Source organism: Haliotis cracherodii, unplaced genomic scaffold (assembly GCF_022045235.1).
Source record: "Haliotis cracherodii isolate W230 unplaced genomic scaffold, xgHalCrac1.p SCAF_24, whole genome shotgun sequence".
Taxonomy (NCBI): Eukaryota; Metazoa; Mollusca; class Gastropoda; order Lepetellida; family Haliotidae; genus Haliotis; species Haliotis cracherodii.
In genome coordinates this window covers 5467414-5489657 of record NW_027266280.1, presented here as the reverse complement: position 1 = coordinate 5489657, position 22244 = coordinate 5467414, and the positions used below count along the sequence as shown (strand labels likewise).

Below are 22244 nucleotides of genomic sequence, written 5' to 3'. Positions count from 1 at the left end.
CCATCATTATTAGATGTTATGTATGAATGTTTACCGTTTTTTCTGCCTACGACCATGGGGTTAGGATGGCGATTGTGTAATTTCTGTACGAATACATTACCTCTAACCCCACCTTTTTTAAAGGGTTTTTCCACTGTCATTTGTGGAATTCCATTTGTCATGGAATGCTTGTTAATATCCGTTTGTGCATTCTGACGCAGAGCTCTTTCTGATTCTATGGAAAATGTGTTCGAAGAACCTTGCTCAGGTGTGCCTATTGTTGAGGTTGTGCGTATTGCTGCTGTATGCTTAATTGTAGACTCAACACCTTTTGTTGGTGATTGTGGGGTGCTCTTTGTAAGTGAAGGAGCATTTTGTGAACGTGAATTCTTTGTCGACTGCTCTTTCAGTAACCTTTCTGACGGTGCAGTGTCAGTGACTGGAGTAGATGGTTGTCCGTTTGACCGTGTCATTAGGGGGTCTGTAGTCGTGGATGGTGGAGCAAGTCGTCTTAGCATCGGATCTCTGCTTAACATCAGTCTTCTCCTAGCATTAGCTAAACGTAACTGTCTATGTGAAAACAGGTTCTCTATGGGAATGCTCTGTGAGATTAGTTTATCAAATGAGCTTCCTGTTGTGGGCTTACGTGGCCTTACTGGTGTGGCACGCTTTAATCGATGGTTTGCATGCAACATGTTCCCCATTGCATAGACTTCCAAGAGATGTCTCGTGGACAATTTCCCAGCTTCTGACACACTATGTTTATTAGACTGATAATATAAGATTTTGTCCTTTGTAGTCTCAGGTTTTTTAACAGGGAAGATGTCTCTTTTCGCATACGTTAAGTAATTTCCATACTCTGTTAGTTCTTGTATCGCTTTATTACCATCACCTACATCGCGCAAACGTTTGTCAGCATCCCCGTATGGGAGGATCTGATTTAAACCATCGGATGAATTTCCAGGACCTTTCCCACTTCGTCTTTTTAACGGATTCGGCCAATCATGGATGTCACCTGTAGCAGAGTCCAAAGAAGCAGATGTCAGTTTTAATTGCTTTGCTTCAAGTGCATATGCAGTGCTCTGAGAGTCCAGTGCTGGTGCTGAGATTCCAGACGAGTGCTCAGTAGGACGAACAGACGAAGTGACATGGTCACCGACAGACATAGCAGTTGGTGTTAAACGTGAAGCATGCGTAAGAGGGAAAGTAACAGAAACAGCCTTTTGTGTTACGTGTGCATTAGTAACAGGTGCATCATCAGACAATGTCCGTACGTTCAGTGTTAGGTGGTTATATGGGTTCAAGTGTACATCTAGACTACGATCAACAACATGTTTAGGAGTTACATTCTTATCAAACGGTACCGTGGATCCCTGAGGTGATGCACCCGCTCCTCCAAAGGCCTGTTGATCTTGGAATTGTGATGGCGCGAAACCCTGGTTAGCCGTGGCTGGCGCAGCCACGATAATTTCGTGGACCTGACCATTGCCTCCCGTCTGGCTGCTGACAATCTGACGAATCTGGTCCATGATTGCTGGGTCACCTAAAAGTTGCTGAAGCTCTTCTTGGGTCATTGCGCCATTTGGACCATTTGGATCCAGCTGAACCTGTATCTCAGTCAGCTGAAAAAGTAATTGGAGTATATAGTTACTTGGCATGTCACCAAGAACAACATGATTTGTGAAAAACAAAAGGAACTATGTGCAACTTTGTTCGAGTAAGAATACATCAATCGTGGTGAAATAGTGACAGGGTGTTGGTAAACGAACGGCCTGTACACGATGAAAGCCAGGCAGACTAATGGCTGATACATGATACAACGATCCATGCCATGGGGATAAGTTGACACGCAATCTGTCAAGTCATTACTACCTTATCAACACTTGACATGTCTCAAAAATAACTTTATTTTAGCTGTTACGGCAAGCATGAGGTCCTGTCTGTAGCAAGAATGTCCTCGGGAAAATAATCAAATTGAGAAACATTTACCTGCTACCAAAGAGTAAAATCATTACTGAACAGAATCCTGTGGTAGTCCTTTTCAATTCTGGATGAAGTGTTTTCATTTCATGTAATCCATATTCACTTTGTTTCTCTATGTCCTGACATTTACATAAAACAATCTTGCAGCTGGTGGTTAGATGAATTACACGAAGACAATATCTCAATAGTACATGACATTCTTTACAGTACCTGGACCTAGAAGGTCAGTGAGCACCAGACCAGACCTATCTTCTTAACACAGCTGTACAAGAATTTAAACAGCTTTAAAAGTGTCACATAGTAAAGTGAGTGGGTGAGGGAGAGAGTAGTTTTAACGCCACATTGAACAGTGTTACAGTTATATCACGACGTGTCAGCTTAATGATGCACGGAAGTCCGAAATGATGCAGCTGGGTCTAGCACTTTGGTGAAACCCACGAGCATTGGAATGGTGCTGACAAACTTAGAAACATAATCGGGGCGATCCGGAATACGAACCCACGATCATAGGTTTCTAGCGTACCCAATGGACGAACTTTGCACAGCGAACTGACGCGCCTAAGACGACTGGACAAACCGCGTCTCATTGTAGAAGCACAACAAAGAGGTTTTGTGTCAGTTGTCCCCTGTTAAAAGACACCCACCTGCTCGCCATTTGGTCCAATCCTCTGTGTTTGTATGACCTGAAGGTCAAGCTGATCTGGTGGTCTTGCAGCACCTGCACCCGTCTGGCTAGTCCCTCCCTGTGTATTTCCTAACACCTGGCCTTGACTGGTGTGTGGAGTGCCATGCCTAGGTCCTGTATTGCCACCGTTCCCTTGAACCGGACCGGGATGGCCAAAGTTGAATGACCCTATATAACATTCGACAAAAAAACGTTATCCAAAGGCTGTATATTAAACAACCACAGTAATATGGTGAAATATACTGAAAGTCATTTCATATTAGACAGCAGGTTCGTCTAACATCTTCCAACAACTGTTAAGCTATTCAGTATTTTTGAATAACGAAAACCAACGATGTAAGACGAACCTGATGTCATATATTAAATAAGTTTCAGTGTATTTGACCACATTACTGTAGTTGTTTAACACTCGTTGATAAGCCTTGGTTTTTTTCCACTTTTATCAACTCGTGTTGATATATTTGATATCAAAAGACACTCTGGTATGATTTTATATTTACAGTATTTTCCATCCACACACGACAGTCTTTTGTCTGGAGCAAGAACAAGAATACCCACCCTGTTGGGGAAAATGTGCAGCTCCATTAGATTGCCCTTGTGCGTGCATGCCCAGTTGTTCAGGGGTCAAGGCGTTAGGAGATAAACCCTTGCTTTGAAGCCATCGTTGAAGGGTCTTGTTGAACAAAGCGTCAACATTTATTTGAGACAGTCGTTGCGTTATAAAATCTTGCCTTGGGTTGCTGTCAAGTTGCAATCGTGACTGTTGTATATATTGGGGATCCGCATAGCGTAGGATGTTACAATTAATGACTCGATCGAAATGAGGTTGGGTGGGCCGGTAGTTGTCCATGAGGAACTCTTCAAGAGGTAAAGCTTTCATTGGGGTGTTATGGTTGCTTGCGAAGCCATGACCTCCTTGCCTCCTGCCCTCTGCATGACCTCCGTGACCTCCATGATCATGAGACTCATGGTGAGACTCATAAAGACGTCTAAGCATATGGATCTAAAAAATAAAATGTTTGTATGATTATTTTAGAATTAGCACTTCCTTATTTAACAAATATCTAAAAGTGATATACCAAGACGGAACGCCCGAAAAAGTAAGTCGATGTAAGTAAATGTAAGTCGGTAGTCTTTATCATCATTAACACTCGAAATTTTGATAGGGTACCAATATATATCACATATATTATGGTCATGTGGACCGTTTGCATACAACGTCAAACCTTTTGGTGCACCCATTCTTTTATTTCTGTTCAATAGACGGAAACTTGAAGAACCAGTCAGGAGAGTCAATGAACTTAAAATATTTATAAATATGTGTATGAATATTAAGCAAACCCTTTTGATCCATAAATAACGTCCAGACTCTTTAGGGTCTCTATTTTGCCTAGGGTGTCACGGAAATAATTGTTAGAAAGGAGCATATGATAGTAAAAGTGTGACATCTATATGACAGAAATTGTTTCATGCTCTGTCATAACATGACAATATGTTACTGTACTAGGATGTAATCGATCAAACATGAGAGGATCACTACCACACCGCCCAGATTTATTATGTATCACTATTTTTATCACTGGACGTTTGCCGGGAAAAGAAGGTATGTACCCATGTTTGATGTTGGCTGACAATGAAACGAATGTGAAATGGTTATTCGATAGGGATGTGTTGGATCAGGTATCATGGCTCTGGTAACGTCTGTAACTTTATGGCCAATCCAATTTTCAAGGGCATACTTTCTTTTGATATCCCCAGCTACTCATGAAGGTGATGCCCTCTGTACTGGAATATATTGAAACTGGTTTTTTTTCAGATTCTGTTTGTTTGTGATTTAACGCTACACAAAACAATATTCCAGATTTTTGGAACACTGAATCCCCAGTGAATGTTGCATTCAGTCATGATATATGGCAGTCCGGACTAGCACACACACACACACACACACACACACACACACACACACACACACACACACACACACACACACACACACACACACACACACACACACACACACGCACGCACACACACACGCACACACACAATCTCTCTCTCACACACACACACACACACACACACACACACACACACACACACACACACACACACAGACCTAATCTTCACTACAAAAATATCCCCAAAATATTTATGATCCCTCACTGTTTTGTTCAGTATATTAAACAAACACTTGTTTTACTTCTTAAAACCACGGATAAACGTCTTTAAGAATGAAATACATTGAAAGTTGTGCCAAGCAAAACACACAAATTTCTATAAAGTGTTACAAGAGACTGAAAAAAAGAAGTTTTTACCTGATATGGAGATATGTATTGAACATCCTCAAACAATGTCCACATGACGCTTTGATGACAAGGGGGCGTGGTCAGACTGCCGTAGTACCGGTAATAGCGTGACGTGTCAGCCGGAATTAGTCCCAGCAGGTTCACAGATAGTAGATCGGTAAAGTTCCCTGTGAAGAAAAGCACAAAATATGTTGGGCTGTAAGTTTAAGTTTTCTGTGAAGACTGCTGAGTTGCAACAGTGGCCTCATTCCGAACAAGTACAGACTGTTGGTACTCGCGCTGTGCTGGGCCAATATGGCTTAGTACAGAATTTTTGCACAGGTCCAGTAATGGTCCTATTCTGGGCCGAAATCGTTTCGCAGCCACATTCGAACTCAAAATTACATTTTGAAAACAAAACTGCATTTACAAACAATCAATGTGCATAACACAATGATAACACGTTTCTATTCGTTCTAAACTATGATTTACTCATGGATTGAAGTCTACACTGTTGGGTGAGTCTAGTGTCAGTATGTAGTAAGGATAGGATTTATGGATGAACGTCTTCCTTACTTAGTACTCCAACTTCTAAATGCCTATCAAAAAAATTAGTGTCAGTATCTTAGTTAGTAGTGGAAATGATAAAGTTATTACTACTGTATATAAGAAGCACGCAAACTATAATTTAGTGGATTCAAACGTATATTCATAAACTGACATCATAGTAAGAAATAATCAAGTAGTCATTCATCTTAATGCCCAAACCTAATTTTTGTATGGCTTATGTACTTCGTTCCTCTCTAGCAGACACCATTATCTAACACATTATCCCACAGTGCTTTGAGACTGTCACTTCCTCTCTTTACAGGCTCAATACTGGCCAGGTGAAGAGACCATTACTCGACCGTAACAACAAGCCAATAAAGGCCAACGTGCAGAGAAAAAGATATCATGATGGTTAACCTATCCCAGAACAGTAAACCGGCATTGGACCATTATCCCAAGCCAGTATTGGACCAGGGATGGCTATCAACTGCCAATTTTGGGCGTGTACAAGCTGATCAGTGTATCGCCACGTTACCACATACCGAGGGTCCATGCCCTTTTCATCATTTTCAGCCGTTATGAAGTATTGGTCAAGTTATGCAATGGCAGTTGGGTGTTTTTTGTTGATTCCTCTTCAAAATATGTGTAGTATGTAATATTACACTCGCTTCAATTTAATATCAAGTTTTGTCCATCTTAAACCTCGGTCAAACTGAAAATTATTTCACTGGGGACATACGAGGAGTGGCTGAAAAGTTTTGATTCCAACTACGATGGAGGTCTAGTCGTTGGCTCACCACTATCAGCCAGAGACTAAAAAAAGTCAAAGCAGTGAAAACATCTAACGTCTCTTCCTAAGAAGGCAAGGTCTGTTCTTGCTGCTGGCTAAAACTCGACTACATCCCGAAAGGTCAGACCATTCAAGGCAAATAATGCTTAATCTGCTTAGGCTTGAAGAAAGAGCTGTCAGGCAAGCCTCATGCCAATAATGATGAGGTCATTTCGCTTTGGGGAACTTTTTACACCACCAGGAGGGAACTTTCTAACCAGTGGGATCCAGGCACATAAGCATCGCTGACAACACCATCAACGCAGTCCATTATAGTTCAGCTCAGACGTTTTGAGCCACCTCTCGCACACTTGATATTGGAATGAAGCTCCCGTAATATCCTAAATTTATCAATATGTTCTTATGACAACAAATTCACGGATTACATTCATTTGGAGAAACTTACCAGCATACTTTGCTCGAATCAATCCTTCTTCAATGGGTCTGAAATATGGATTTTCCCTCTGCAAATACAACATAGTTAATCATATATAGTTCTGTCAAACGACTTTTGAAACTTAACTTTACAGATTTCCTACATCCAGGACGCCATATAATTACTTTCTGGGTCATGAGTATATTCACACAGATGTTTATAGATAAGGCACTGTTTCTCCAAAACAAATGTATAATCACACATTATCATGCAAAATCAAGCATGCGTGTTGACCCGTACATTGCCTATGACATGCAGTACCACGGCAAGCTCGGGAGTATCATCCGTGGTCTACTTGATAGAGCGTCTGCCCGGAGAGAGAAATGTCCGTGGTCCGATCCGCGATCACGTCGTGGCAAAGACGCATTTGTTCTTACCCTGCCTGGCGGTAGGCATTAAGGGGATAAAACAAGGACTTGTCGGCTCGGAGGATACTGTTTTTGAGCTAGGTATCTATGTTAAAATGCTGTCAAGGAATATGTATCTCAGTGAGATTCCACTATAATAATGAAAGCAATTCCATTAAAGAAATATCTGCTGAAAGCATTGTCCGATTCCGACTTTAGTCCGAAACCGGCATTAGTCCTAACAAGTACACGCATCCACAACTCACCTCATCAAAATGGTAAGACTTGGGCAATAAGCTCAGAATGAATTACATTTGTAATGAAGCGTTAAGTCGAATAAATATTGAGGTATCGTTGCACCCATATTATTACTATCTTAATCTGAATTATCAGGACTGTCATGGCACATGTAGGTGAAAAGAATGATTGGTACATGTAAATATAAAGAATAGTTTGTACATGTAGGTAAATCGAATATTTAGTACATGTAGGTAAAAAGAATGGTTGGCACATGTAGGTAAAAAGAAAGGTTGGCACATGTAGGTAAAAAGAATGGTTGGCACATGTAGGTAAAGGAATAGTTAGTACATGTAGGTAAAAAGAATAGTTAGTACATGTAGGTAAAAAGAATGGTTGACACATGTAGGTTAAAAGAATAGTTAGTACATGTAGGTAAAAGAAATAGTTGGTACATGTAAATAAAAGAGCGGTTGGTATATGAAGGTAAAACGAATGCTCGGCATATGTAGGTAAAAAGAATGGTTGGTACATGTACATAAAAGAGCGGTTTTATATATGTAGGTAAAAAGAGCGGTTGGTATATGTAGGTAAAAAGAATGGTTGGCACATGTAGGTAAAAAGAATAGTTAGTACATGTAGGTAAAATGAATGGTTGGTACATGTAGGTAAAAAGAATGGTTGGTACATGTAAATAAAAAGAGCGGTTGGTATATGAAGGTAAAACGAATGCTCGGTATATGTAGGTAATAAGAATGGTTGGTACATGTACATAAAAAGAGCGGTTGGTATATGAAGGTAAAAAGAATGGTCGGTATATGTAGGTAAAAAGAATAGTTGGTACATGTAAGTAAAAGAACGGTTGGCACATGTAGGTAAAAAGAATGGTTGGCACATGTAGGTAAAGGAATAGTTAGTACATGTAGGTAAAAAGAATAGTTAGTACATGTAGGTAAAAAGAGAGGGTTGGTTTATGAAGGTAAAAAGAATGGTCGGTATATGTAGGTAAAAAGAATAGTTGGTACATGTAGGTGAAAAGAGAGGTTGGTATATGTAGGTAAAAAGAATGGTTGGTACATTGTACATAAAAGGAGCGGTTGGTATGTGAAGGTAAAAAGAATAGTCGGTACATGTAGGTAAAAAGAGAGTGAGTGAGTTGGGTGTAACGCCGCTTTTAACAGTATTCCAGTTATATCACGGCGTGTCAGCTTAATGTGGGAGGAAAGCCCGAAGTGATGCAGGTCTCAGACGTTTACCACTTCGGTGAAACCCACGAGCACGGGTATGGTGCTGACAAACCTAGAAACATAATCGGGTCGAACCGGGATTCGAACCCACAATCATAGGTTTCTGGCGTGTCCAGGGGACGCAACTCTGCACTGCGAATCGCGGCGCCTTAAACGACTGGGCCACCCGTGCCCCCGGTAAAAAGAGAGGTTGGCATATGTAGGTAAAAAGAATGGTTGGTACATGCACATAAAAAGAGCGGTTGGTATATGAAGGTAAAAAGAAAGGTCGGTATATGTAGGTAAAAAGAATGATCGGTACATGTAGGTAAAATTAATGGTCGGTATATGTTGGTAATAAGAATAGTCGGTATATGAAGGTAAAATGAATGGTTGGTACATGTAGGTAAAAGAAATATTTGGTACATGTAAATAAAAGAGCAGTTTTATATATGTAGGTAAAAAGAGAGGTTGGTATATGTAGGTAAAAAGAATGGTTGGCACATGTAGGTAAAAAGAATAGTTAGTACATGCACTACTGCCTAAAAGTTCATTCCCCTAACACGCGTTGAGAACGCGTGTAACACGCATGTGACACGGGTGCTCAACGGGTTGCACACGGGGTGAGCACCCGTTGCACACGGGTGTGCAACGGGTGTGCAGCGCGTGTGCAACCCGTTGCACACCCTTGTGCCACGCGTGTAACACGGGACCGGGTTCCAGTTGAAGTTGACAAAATTATCAAATGAATAGTGAGATAAAACAAAACAGTGAGATGTGAAATTTGAGTTAATGAGCGGCCATTGAGCTGTGTTCACCAGACCGTAAATACAAGGTCGGCCCGTCTTAATTAGTGTTCGGTTGTTAGACTTTTATGAAGAAGAAGAAGAAGAAGAAAAATGGTTTATTTAAGTGTCCAGCGGTGTATACATAAAATTACATCAGTTTATACAGGAAATAAAATATATTAAAAGATATACATCGCCCGGCCAACGTGGGCCTATTAGACACTAATGTTCTTAAAAGCACTGCAAGTGCTAAACTAGTTATAGTGGACAGTGATGAATTTATTAATGGTGCACAAAATAAGTGATAAAAGTATAATACTCGTACATTTATAACAAGCATTGCTATACAATGACATGTTTTATAAAATATACAGGGGCATACAATACTAGAATTGGTTTATGACACGTTGTTATATAACCTACGTTTGTACATTGATTTAATTAGTGCAGCCACAGAATAGGATAAATTATCGCACTTCATAAGGAATGTGGTTTGATCTATAGGGGTCATGAGACAAAAAATTGGGCAAAGAGACGAGGCGTAACCCCAAACATATTCTCGTTGATCTACATAAAGATTACACGTTGTTAAGAAATGAACCTCGTCTTCGATACTGTTTGTATTACAGTGTTTACAAATACGATTATGTAAGGGAATTTTTGGTTTCAAGAAACGACCGAGTTCAATTTCCAGAGGGAGGGTGCCACATCTAAATTTAGCAAATATACTACGAAGTTCTCTGTTGGCTAAATTAATGACATATTTGGAGGTACTTAAAGACGTTTTAAACAGTCGATATGTTCTTAACTTAATACCATTTGTTAATCCTCTGTCATCCCAGAGCTGTTCCAACCATAATTCCTTATCCTTATTGATGAGTATATTTCTAGCATGGTCGAAGTCACAAGATAATAAATTAGTTATAACAGAAGTAATTGATTTCACATCGAATAATTTCTTAACTGAATTATCCCATGACTTACGAAATTTAGATGACCATCTTTGCACTATATGCATTAGCCTGTTTTCATCTGCCAATCTCAGCCTTTTCCAGAAACGTACTATCTCAATTTTTTGCTTTGTATAGTTAGATGACCAGCCCATTTCCCCTCTTACTGCCAAATTAGGTGTTTTGTTGCCTACTCCCAAGAAAAAGCGGCAAGCTCTATTTTGGATAGCGTTAATACAACTAAATTCTTTGGTGCCCCAAATAGCTGAACCATATGATAAAATTGGTTGAACTAGGTTATTGTATAAAGTAGTGAATACATCATAATCCATGCCGCCCACCGCTTTAAACTTACTGATAATTACCCCAAGTGCCCTACTGGCTGATTTAGATATTTCTTTTGCTGTATAATTCATATCTAAGTTTTCATGTAACCAAAGCCCAAGATACTTATATGAATGAACAATTTCTATATTTTCCGCACCACAAGTAAAGTGATAGGATGACTTAACAGAGGATATGTTACGATAATGAACAATTTTTGTTTTTTTGCTATTTATTTGAAGGCGCCATTTCTTGCACCAATTGCCGACACAGGTTAACATAGATTGTAATGACTTTTCATCGGGTGCTAAAAGAGCGATATCGTCGGCATACAATAAAATACTGATTATAGAATTATCAACCTTTATTCCGCATTTCAGATCATTAATTTCTTTAACTAAATCATTAATAAAAACAGAAAATAGCATAGGCGACAGAACACAACCTTGTTTTACACCGCAAAATACAGCGAAGCTCTCAGTCATTTTACCATTTATAAAAACCCGAGAGCTATTATTTTCATATAGCGATTTAACTGATCGGAAGAACTTTCCGTTTATTCCCAATCTATGTAATTTATACCACAGACAGTCGCGGTTCACACGATCAAAGGCTTTCATGGCGTCGATATAACAGACGTAAGTTGGGAGTTTAACAGATTTACGGTTTTTGATAATGGAGAATAAAGTATAAATGTGTTCCGTTGTACTTCTTTTACTGCGGAAGCCGTTTTGCTCTTCTGCCAAAATATCATTTAATTCCAACCATCTAGAAAAACGAGTATTTAAAATATCCGCGTATAACTTACATGGTATTGATATTAAAGAAATTCCGCGGTACCCTAATGGGTCATGTGGGTCGGTATCAGCTTTTTTGATAGGATAAATTAAGCTATGACGCCAAATATTAGGGCAAACGTTGTTATTAAAACAATATGAGAATATGCGCAATAATACATCAATACAGTAGTTATTTTTTAATGCCTCGGCAGGTATAAAATCTAACCCAGCAGCCTTACCACATTTAGCACGATTAATTGCATGGAGGACCTCCTCGCGTGTTATAGATGCATCTAAAGAGCCTGTGTCCACAGTGCTGGTACAAGTAACGGAATCAGAAGATACACACTCCACTACGTGATGGAAGTGGTTATCATCGAACTGATCATATATGTCGCCATTGTATAATTTACAATAATCAGATTTCCACTTATCCAAGACTTTGCCCTTATCAGAGACAACCGTCCCATTTTCCACAACTTCCCAGGGGATAGAAGTACTCCTATCATTAGCTATTCCGATTTTCCCGATAGCCTTCCAAAATTCCCTGGAATCCTTATCCTTATATTCATTAAGAAGTGTTTGTTGTTGTTGTCTCTGGTAAGACCGCTTCCGAGCCCGGAGCATTTTGCCAAAAGTTTTACGTTTAGATAAATAGTCACTTTTGAGTGATTTTCTACGAAATGGCGATTTACATTTTAACCAATCACGTTCGGCAGTAGAGACTGTATCCAACTGAGCTTGTAAGGCGTCACACCAGTAAGGTTTGTAAACCGAGTTACCCTTTTTACAAAAAAGCATATATCGGGAAACTTCCCCAATCTTATCCAGCTCTGTATACATACAATTCAAAAACTCGTCATATGCAGCGTCAACATCACGCTGGTCACCAAGATGCGATTCAATCATACAAATTGTATCGTTTAGGCGTGAAACGCAATCTTCATTTAACAAAAAATCACCATGAATTTTGCATTGATCATAACGCTTATATTCTTGCTCACTGTAAACAGACAATGGCTCACCAATCCTATCATCCCTGGCTGGCAAAGGTAAAGCTATTTCGGACAACAGAACAGAATGATCGGGTACAACGTCAGGCACATTCGGCCCGGTAATAAGTGATGACATCTTAATTACTTTAAAGTCTTTAAATCTGGCCAAGTCCTCGTGTGCTGTCACCATGTAATCCACAACTGAGCATCCGTTTTTAATGTAGGTAAAATCCTGCTGACCCAGACGGCCATTAATCAGACATAAATTCGCGTCCACGAGAAAGTCTATGAAAGATGCGCCTTGAGCGTTCAGTGTAGTGTCAATTACATCACGTTCTTCAATATTGTCTACTCCTTCTATGTAGTCTTTCTCGGATCCAACACGAGCGTTGAAGTCGCCACATATACATGGTGTTCCATAGTTTTGATATAAGTAATATTTCTCAAGGAGGGTATTGAAGAAAGCTTCTGCATTGGTGGCTCGCGAAGAGCCGACTGGAGGCAGATAACAAACGCACAACACAAGATTGACGTCTCTCGCCGAGTTAGATGAAATCTTGAACCATATCATATCCTCTGTTTCTGCATCTAATATTGTAACACTGAATTTTTCTAAAAAACTTGTTTTAAAAAACGCACCCACTCCTCCCGAACCCCGTTTGGCCCTTGCGTTTACAGTTCGGCGATTATTGCCATACCATTTGTAACCATCAACACAAAGACAATCACGGTGTTTCAAAAATGTTTCACATAACCCAAAAATATCGCAGTCCATCTCATTTAAAACTGACTCTCTAAAACGACTATTGTCATTTACATATTTAGACCACCCACAAGAGTTCCACAACCCTAGCCGCACAGTATCCTATTCTTTTGCTGTAACTATTCGGTTACCTTGGAAACGTAATTTCTTATTTTGACCACACTCCTTTATCACCGTTCGTAAGTTCGAACGCGAAATTAGTTCTTCTTGGGACATAGCTGCATCGACGTACACTTTCGCGTAGTCTTTGCTGTTCTTCAGTTTCTTTTTGTGTTGCAATAACAGTTTTTGTTGATCATGTGATTCTAGTCTGGCAACCACAACACCCGGTTTGCCATCACTCCGCTTCTTGCGTTCTGCACGCGTTGCCCGCACTGATGTCAATTTCAGTTCCTCACGAATCAGTTTATTTACAAGCTGACAAGTAACGCTTGAAGTTTTTGTTTCATTTTTATCTGTCGCTAAATTTCTGATAACTACTGAACATTCATGTTCCGCCATTGGGTTTGTCCGTTTAACCACATCCGAGAATTTTAATTCCAGCGAGTTAATTTTGGCTTCAGCATTGTCTTTATTGGCCTTTATTTCTGCACGTACAGCAATTTGATCACCTTCAATACGTTTGATTTTATCTACTAGAATTGCTATCTGTGCATCAAAATCACGTTTTAAGGCCTCAGTTTCCTTCTTAAGCGCAGCAGCAAGCTTTTGGGCCGCCCTATCTTCATTTTCTGACAACTGTTTCGAAAACTGAATTCTCATGTGGTCAATTGCAGCTAGAATGTCGGAGTTACTTGCCTCGTTACTCGCGCGCGTATGTGTCGACAATTGTTCACAAGAGTTTAACGTTTCTTCACTGTTAGTTCTCGGTCTCTTTGCAACAGACGGCTCACAATTATCGCCAGTACATTCCGTTACATTTGGTTGTGTCATAACTGCATCGACGAAATCACCCGCCTCGTTGATATACTGGGCCATCATTGAAAAGTTCAAAACAACCTTAAAAGTCACATAAAAGCCCAATTCGCAACACAGATTAATGTAGACGTTTCAAATACTGTTTGTTTGAATTGTTTGTGGTACCTTTGGTGATGGATGGCTAATTTTCAACTTGATTTTGAAGCGATTTATCGTCTTCGTGAAGGGCGGTTGTCGAAGCACGTCTTCTCTCTCCAGGGGCAGGTAACTGGCATGAACCATTCCACTAGGGTCCCGTCATTGTGGCTAGCCGACAGTAGAACAGTAGTGAATTTAGATGCGAGTTTATTGCTAGGGGAACCACCGTGTTGACACGATTGTCGCGGGTTGGTAAATGTTCGCCATTAATAAAATGATTGTTTGTGGATTGCGAACATATTCATTTGCCCACACGAGTCATTCCATTTGATTGCAAATATAACGTTTTTCGTTCGCCAAATTTATGCTTTAGACAGTACAATTATGATATAGCCGTCACCACTACTAATGTCTCATTATTTCACGTAGGAATATGTCCCATTTCCCCACACCCCACTTTCTGTTTTGTATTTTGAAAGAATAAATAAAAGAAGGTTCTGTGTGGGACACTTTTATACTAATTATAAGAGGATGTTGTAAATGAATATGAACAGCCATGCTGTCTGACTGTTGATAGAATTTGAGATCTTCACAATCACCGGGTGTGACCATGTAGACAGAATCTCGTTAGGGTTTGTGATTTTTACATTTGCCCAATGACCATAGTGAATATTGCTGGGGATACCAAACGTAACAGTTTATTATTAGAGGTTGTGAGTGAGTACCTATACCACGTAGATAGGATATATTCAGGATTTTAATCCTTCTTTGAGAGGCATTTAGAAGTTGAAGTACTACGTTAGGATAAGATTTATGGGTGACTTTAATCCTTTCTTTCTCTGTGGGTAATCGTTTCACGTTGATTGGAGGAAGTCACTCAACCAGGTCATGATAGGTCGTGAGTTTACTCACTAACTACTGTGACTGTTTTTGGCATAACATCTTTTCTTGTATAAACATAGAAACGATGCTCACTCACCGTTAATCTTCTGCAGTTTGCTGGCAAAGTGGGGATAAACTTCAGTGTCAAAGACGATCAAACTTAGTTCGAATCCTTGTTTATATGTGACATCTCCCAAATGGGGACATGTTCATAAACTTGGCAAGTGATGATGAATTTTAATATAAATATTATTATAGTTTATGAAAATGTTAATAAAACTTTAATAAAATTGTGCTTCACTCTCACGAAAAATATATTTTCTGTGAGTAAATTTATATGTCACGTTTCATCGGCATTTTTCAGTGATATTGGGACTACATGAAACATGGCTAGTTTTACATTTCTGATACAGGTGCTTGACTGACTGAGTAGTTCATGATCAATTAGATATGTTTAAATCAGTCAAGTATGCAACAATAGATGAATAAGTTAATACATTTGGACCGCAGTTACCGATTAACAACTTAAGACATAGAGACAGGGAGGAGATATATAACCAAACCTATGGTCCTGTTGAGACAGTTGACAGTTAGAACGTTGGATTAAATGACAGTAACTAATTTGAACATTCCCCAGTAATATCATAAAATACATCATAACTCATAACAGTCCGAGAAACAGCTTCCAGCCATATACTAGTATTGAAGGGACAATCGCTTTTGACAGTTTAAAAATAAACTCACATTAAGGTGCTTGGCAAGTCAAAACTGACCTCCCTGAATATGTTTTTTAGGTTTGACAGCAACTATGCTTGTGGATTTCAGAGATAGACATGATTTGTTAGCTAGATGTTATTACAATAAGCGAAAATGTCTTAAAAGTCCACAGTTTGCTTAATAGTACAAAAAGTGTGTTATAGATCTATCAACGTTTTCTTTTATTGAACATAATATTTGCACTATATTGCTGTTAGCTGTAAATAATCTAGCCTCCCCATGTACGTAACTTACATATATTTATGTATGACCAGAACAGCAAATAAAGTTCTGGTAGATAAGTACCTCGGAGATTTAACGTGCGCTTTAACGTGCGCTAGCGTGGGAAGGCACGGCGTCGGCTGGCGAGCGTGTGTGGCTAGAAGTCTAGCGGCGGTATCCTTGTAGTAGTCTCTTGGTCAGCTTCTCATCCTGGGGGTTGGGATTCTGGTAGAGACTCTTGGCAAGGAGGGCGGCGGTATTGGCGACGAAGTGGTTTGAGGTCGGTACGCCACTACTCTGGAAGAAGTGGTACAAGTCTGTGTAGTTTGTGATGTCCTACTCGATGTCCTGTCCCCCTTCTTTGCACCATGACGAAAGGGACTCCTTGTTTGACGTAGAGATGTTCCTTTGGGGTGTTGATCTGGTCAACCTTGAGATCCGGCCAGGCCTTGTAGTGGTTGATCGGAATGTCTGACTTTTCCACTAGTAATTAAAGTTCTTTGGTATGACCTCTTTTATCCGTGCTGACGTTATCCTAATGTTCAATTTCAGTCTGCCTCACCAAGCGTAAGAAAGCATTGTACATGTTCTGATAAACCACACTGATGCAATTAAGCAAATGAATATTTGCTGTGGGCAAATATCCATTTTCTATATATATATATATTTGTGGATATGAAGCATTCTAGTTAATTGTAGATACACTGGGCAGACAGAATTGTGTTTATTTCCAGGCCATCCTGATCGTCGTTTACTACTATAAGGTGTATGTTTTGAGGCAAGATCAAAGGCGCCGCACAGCATATGTTAGATAACAGACGGGGTCGTCCGTTTCGCTTTAAACAACCACCCCACCCTGTCTGTAGGAGTTATATAATCGGTGCGCAAATAACTGTGTCAAGTCCACTGCCGGGCTGATGCGGTGTCAGTGTCAGCGATGAACATGAATGCTCAAATTATAGACCTGTAAGCACTCACAAGTTGCTCAGCCAAAATATTTGAAAAGTGTATATTCAATTCTCTGATAACAGCAAATATAACCTTAGAAATAGATTCAACATACAAACAATCAAATGTAGAACACAGACCTATGCTTAAAGGGGCACTGATCTAACGCAATTCCCCGGGACTGGTTGTTGCCTTTGTTATTGTTTTTTCCCAGAGAGTACCCGGATGTATAGCAGAAATCTAGACTAGTTCGCGACCTCTGCTGCGCAATTCGTAAGCGCATCAGTCACTTTTATGGGTAGTAATAAGGGCGTATGGTCACATTGATCAACAAAATGAAATACAGTTTTCGAGATAATAAGGAAATGTAAGTATATTTGTGGGTAACATCGGTAATGGTGACGAAGTTTTGATAAGTCACTTGCTTGGTAATTTTACGATTTTCGTTTACACTATTTTGACTTGCAACACAAAGTAAATATTTCACCTGAGCATTGCTTTATTATAGTGTGTATATTTTTTTACTGTCAAAATGTGTAACATTTTCAAATTTATTAAAAGTGACTAAAAAACATTTCCATTTGTATTATTATGTTAACGAATTCCAAACATTTTGATGTTTAATGTCACCACCAAGAGACTGAAAATGATACGTTGAAAAGTACATTTCTATGTTGTTTGGCTTCTAATCCTACATAATAATCTGTTGTGATGTTTGTAGGCCCTGTTGATCATCTTTATCAATCTGGGCAGATTTTTTAGTCAAAATGACTGAAATATTTACACATTTTATAAATTGCCTGAGAGAATCACATTTTACAAATTGACGGTAATATATACACGCTTACAAAGGAAAAGACCTGTGAAAACAACGTCTATCGTGCATTGAAGAATTTCCCAACCATGACGTTGAGAAACAAGAACGAATCGGTTCAAATGAAGGAAAACAAAATGCAAATACCATAATTGCAACCTACCAAATTTATGTGTATAAATTTTAGGAGCTTCCTTGTTCGAGGAATGTATCCGTGAATATCCACACAAAGGAACAATATCCCACTCGTCTGCAGCTGTACAAAGAAACTTATTCGATGTCACGTGTTTCTGTAACAATCAAATATTTTAAAAGATATATATCGTTTCGGGATATTATAACCCGTGTTCGTTTCTCAACTGATCACTTGGCGTTCACATAGGTGTCAAGTCTCAAGGGTCGGCTGAGAAAGCCCACGTGACAACTATTTTCATAACGTCCACGGTTCCTAAAAAATCCATTGAGTGATAGATAACAATGATCAATCAATCAACGCATTATCAGTTAACCCTTTGAACAAAGTATGTTGTTTTTACATCGGCACTTCACGCCATGATATGAGTGTATTCCCTTTGTTTTAGTAAACCTAGACATGTAAACACTTACTTTTGACATATCCACTGTGCAAGATAACAGTAATTAATCAATCAACGTATTTTCTGTTAATCCTTTGATGACTTGGAACGATCCGTTGATTTACAAAAAAAAGTAAATCAATTGATCATTCACCTCTTGCTGGTCTGCCACGTGCATATTACATAACACACATTTCACCTCACTTCAAACCTGGATTTAGATTGAATAATTACCCCAGACACAATAAATGCCAAATGGGAACCTTTGTCAGGTAATCTAAGTGATGCTACCACTAATTGTACCTGTAATAAATTCATTAACTGAGCATCCTGTGAATGACGACAAATACACAAGTGTAGGGTTATACCAGAAAACGTGGATGACAACAAGGGAGTAGTAGTCGTATTATCGACGCAATCCGAAATCCGCAAATGCTTTCACTGCATAGATACTTTTTTATTATTATTAAACTATAACCATCTGGGGTATTTCCAAATCCGATGAGCTCCGCCTTTCTTTTTGTCTGTTTGTTTAGGCTGAAGAAATTAATTTACATGCGCCCTTTGTCGAAATCTTTATAGATCACGGTTAACCAATCAGTGTTTATGCAAAAATTCGTAAAACAAATATTGCCTCCGGCCTCCAAGTGTATTTAGCTGTCATTGCAGACGGTAGCCCAGTCTCTGGTCCCGCTCAGTTGCGTTGCGTATCATCCGGGTACTCACGGGGGAAAAAACAATAACAAAGGCAACAACCAGTCCGGGGAATTGATCAGTGCCCCTTTAATAATAATTTCTTCTGGATATGATCAACCTGCGGAAGCCTCTATCCGATGAAGTAACTAATACTCGCTCATTAAAAGAAATCAAATCATTAATTAATCGTTCTGATGCAATTACTAATAAAAATTTTGACTTCAAATATTTTCATAGATCATGCCAAATTGTCCACTGTCGCCTTAGGCTCGGATGCAGTGACTTAAAGGGGCACTGATCTAACGCAATTCCCGGGACTGGTTGTTGCCTTTGTTATTGGTTTTCCCCCGTGAGTACCCGGATGATACGCAACGCAACTGAGCGGGACCAGAGACTGGGCTACCGTCTGCAAGGACAGCTAAATAAACTTGGAGGCTGGAGGCAATATTTGTTTACGAATTATAACTGTGATCTATAAAGATTTCGACAAAGGGCGCATGTTACGATTACCAATCCCTTGTTGTCATCCACGTTTTCTCATATAACCCTACACTTGTGTATTTGTCGTCATTCACTTGATGCTCAGTTAATGAATTTATTACAGGTACAATTATTGGTAGCACCACTTAGATTACCTGACAAAGGTTCCCATTTGGCATTTATTGTGTCTGGGGTAATTATTCAATCTAAATCCAGGTTTGAAGTGAGGTGAAATGTGTGTTATGTAATATGCACGTGGCAGACCAGCAAGAGGTGAATGATCATTTGATTACTTTTTTTGTAAATCAACAGATCGTTCCAAGTCATCAAAGGATTAACAGAAAATACGTTGATTGATTAATCACTGTTATCTTGCACAATGGATATGTCAAAAGTAAGTGTTTACATGTCTAGGTTTACTAAAACATAGGGAATACACTCATATCATGGCGTGAAGTGCCGATGTAAAAACAACATACTTTGTTCAAAGGGTTAACTGATAATACGTTGATTGATTGCTCATTGTTATCTATCACTTAATGGATTTTTAGGAACCGTGGACGTTATGAAAATAGTTGTCACGTGGGCTTTCTCAGCCGACCCTTGAGACTTGACACCTATGTGAAACACCTGAAACAATCCAAGTGATCAGTTGTAAAACGAACACGGGTTATAATATCCCGAAACGATATATATCTTTTCAAAATATTTGATTGTTACAGAGACACGTGACATCAAATAAGTTTCTTTGTACAGCTGCAGACGAGTGGGATATTGTTCCTTTGTGTGGATATTCACGGATACATTCCTCGAACAAGGAAGCTCCTAAAATTTATACACATAAATTTGGTAGGTTGCAATTATGGTATTTGCATTTTGTTTTCCTTCATTTGAACCGATTCGGTCTTGTTTCTCTACGTCTTGGTTGGGAAATTCTTCAATGCGCGATAGACGTTGTTTTCACAGGTCTTTTCCTTTGTAAGCGTGTATATATTACCGTCAATTTGTAAAATGTGATTCTCTCAGGCAATTTATAAAATGTGTAAATATTTCAGTCATTTTGACTAAAAAATCTGTCCAGATTGATTAATATGATCAAAATGGCCTACAAACATCACAACAGATTATTATGTAGGATTAGAAGCCAAACAACATAGTCATGTACTTTTAAACGTATCATTTTCAGTCTCTTGGTGATGACATTAAACATCAAAATGTTTGGAATTCGTTATCATAATAATACAGATGGGAATGTTTTTCAGTCACTTTGTAAAATAACTCAATATTTAGACTTTAAATTAATTTGAAAATGTTACACATTTTGACAGTGAAAAACTATACACACTATAAAAAAGCAATGCTCAGGTGAAATATTTACTTTGTGTTGCAAGTCAAAATAGTGTTAACGAAAATCGTAAAATTACGCAGCAAGTGACCTATCAAAACTTTGTCACCATTACCGATGCTACCCACAAAGATACCTACATTTCCTTATTATCTCGAAAACTGTATTTCATTTTGTTGATCAATGTGACCATACGCCCTTATTACTACCCATAAAAGTGACTGATGCGCTTACGAATTGCGCAGCAGAGGTCGCGAACTAGTCTAGATTTCTGCTATACATCCGGGTACTCACTGGGAAAAAACAATAACAAAGGCAACAACCAGTCCCGGGGAATTGCGTCAGATCAGTGCCCCTTTAAACGCTGATAAGTTTAGACAACATGTATCAGACACAACAGACTGCACTCGTGGATATCACCTTGAAGATGCAATTCACTTTTTCTATAACTGTCAAAAAATACGATAATATCAGAAACACTGTGTATTTCTACACACATGGGTATGGTCTAAAAATGATATTACGTGGCAGTAGTTAATCAGTTCTACAAACATGACTCTTCTTAAATCAGTTCACGACATCATTGTCAAAAGCAAAAGGTTTGAGTAGCTTAATTGTATGCATGTAGTAAAGGAAAACTGCATTTTTTAACTTTTTTTACCTTATTTCACAGACACCACTTGCTTCATTGTATTGGCTTCGTGTATTTTATTTGTGTATTTTGTATGTTTATGTTCATCACTCTCTTATATATATCCAGCTGTTGTTAAGTTGTTACCTGGAGAGGTATTACATAAGCAAGTTTTGCTTGTTTACCGATCCAGATTTCTTTTGAAATAAAAATACGTTTAAGGCAACACAGCTAACCCTAAAACACATGATTGGAAACTATTCAAAAAGGGGCACTAATCTCTGGCTTCTTCTCGGGTGTCGGACTCAAACTCAAACTCATTTATTCTTAGAATAACATGACATACAATTATCTACAATTTTTATTATGTACAATTTAACAAAAATAATAAAAATAGGATACGTGGATACTAATACAATTTACCAATTGTACACATTGTTAAGGAATTTAGATAAGCCTTTTAGATTTCTTACACTGATAGTGGTCATAATTTTCTTAAATGTTTGGAAACTTAAGATATTGCTTATTTAAGAGTTCATGTCGCCATTGGTGAAAAGCTTCACATTGAAATAAATAATGCAAATCATCTCCCACAGCGATAGATTCACAGAGTGGACACTGGCTGTCTTCCCTGGGAATGTTCAGCCATCGACTGGTAATCCTTGGTTAGAAAGTTATGACTTT

The 22244-nt window shown here is 38.9% G+C and overlaps 1 protein-coding gene across 1 annotated transcript in view; it reads right to left on the bottom strand.

Moving 5' to 3' along the window:
- Nucleotides 1-22244, bottom strand: part of LOC139472523 (uncharacterized) — a 78914-nt gene that overhangs the window by 24991 nt on the left and 31679 nt on the right. The window contains exons 6-10 of the mRNA XM_071255002.1: nt 6717-6774; nt 4963-5120; nt 3206-3650; nt 2607-2815; nt 1344-1601 (exon numbers count right to left, since the gene is read on the bottom strand). Coding sequence (XP_071111103.1) covers nt 1344-1601; nt 2607-2815; nt 3206-3650; nt 4963-5120; nt 6717-6774 — 1128 coding nt within the window. The remainder of the gene's footprint in view (nt 1-1343; nt 1602-2606; nt 2816-3205; nt 3651-4962; nt 5121-6716; nt 6775-22244) is intronic.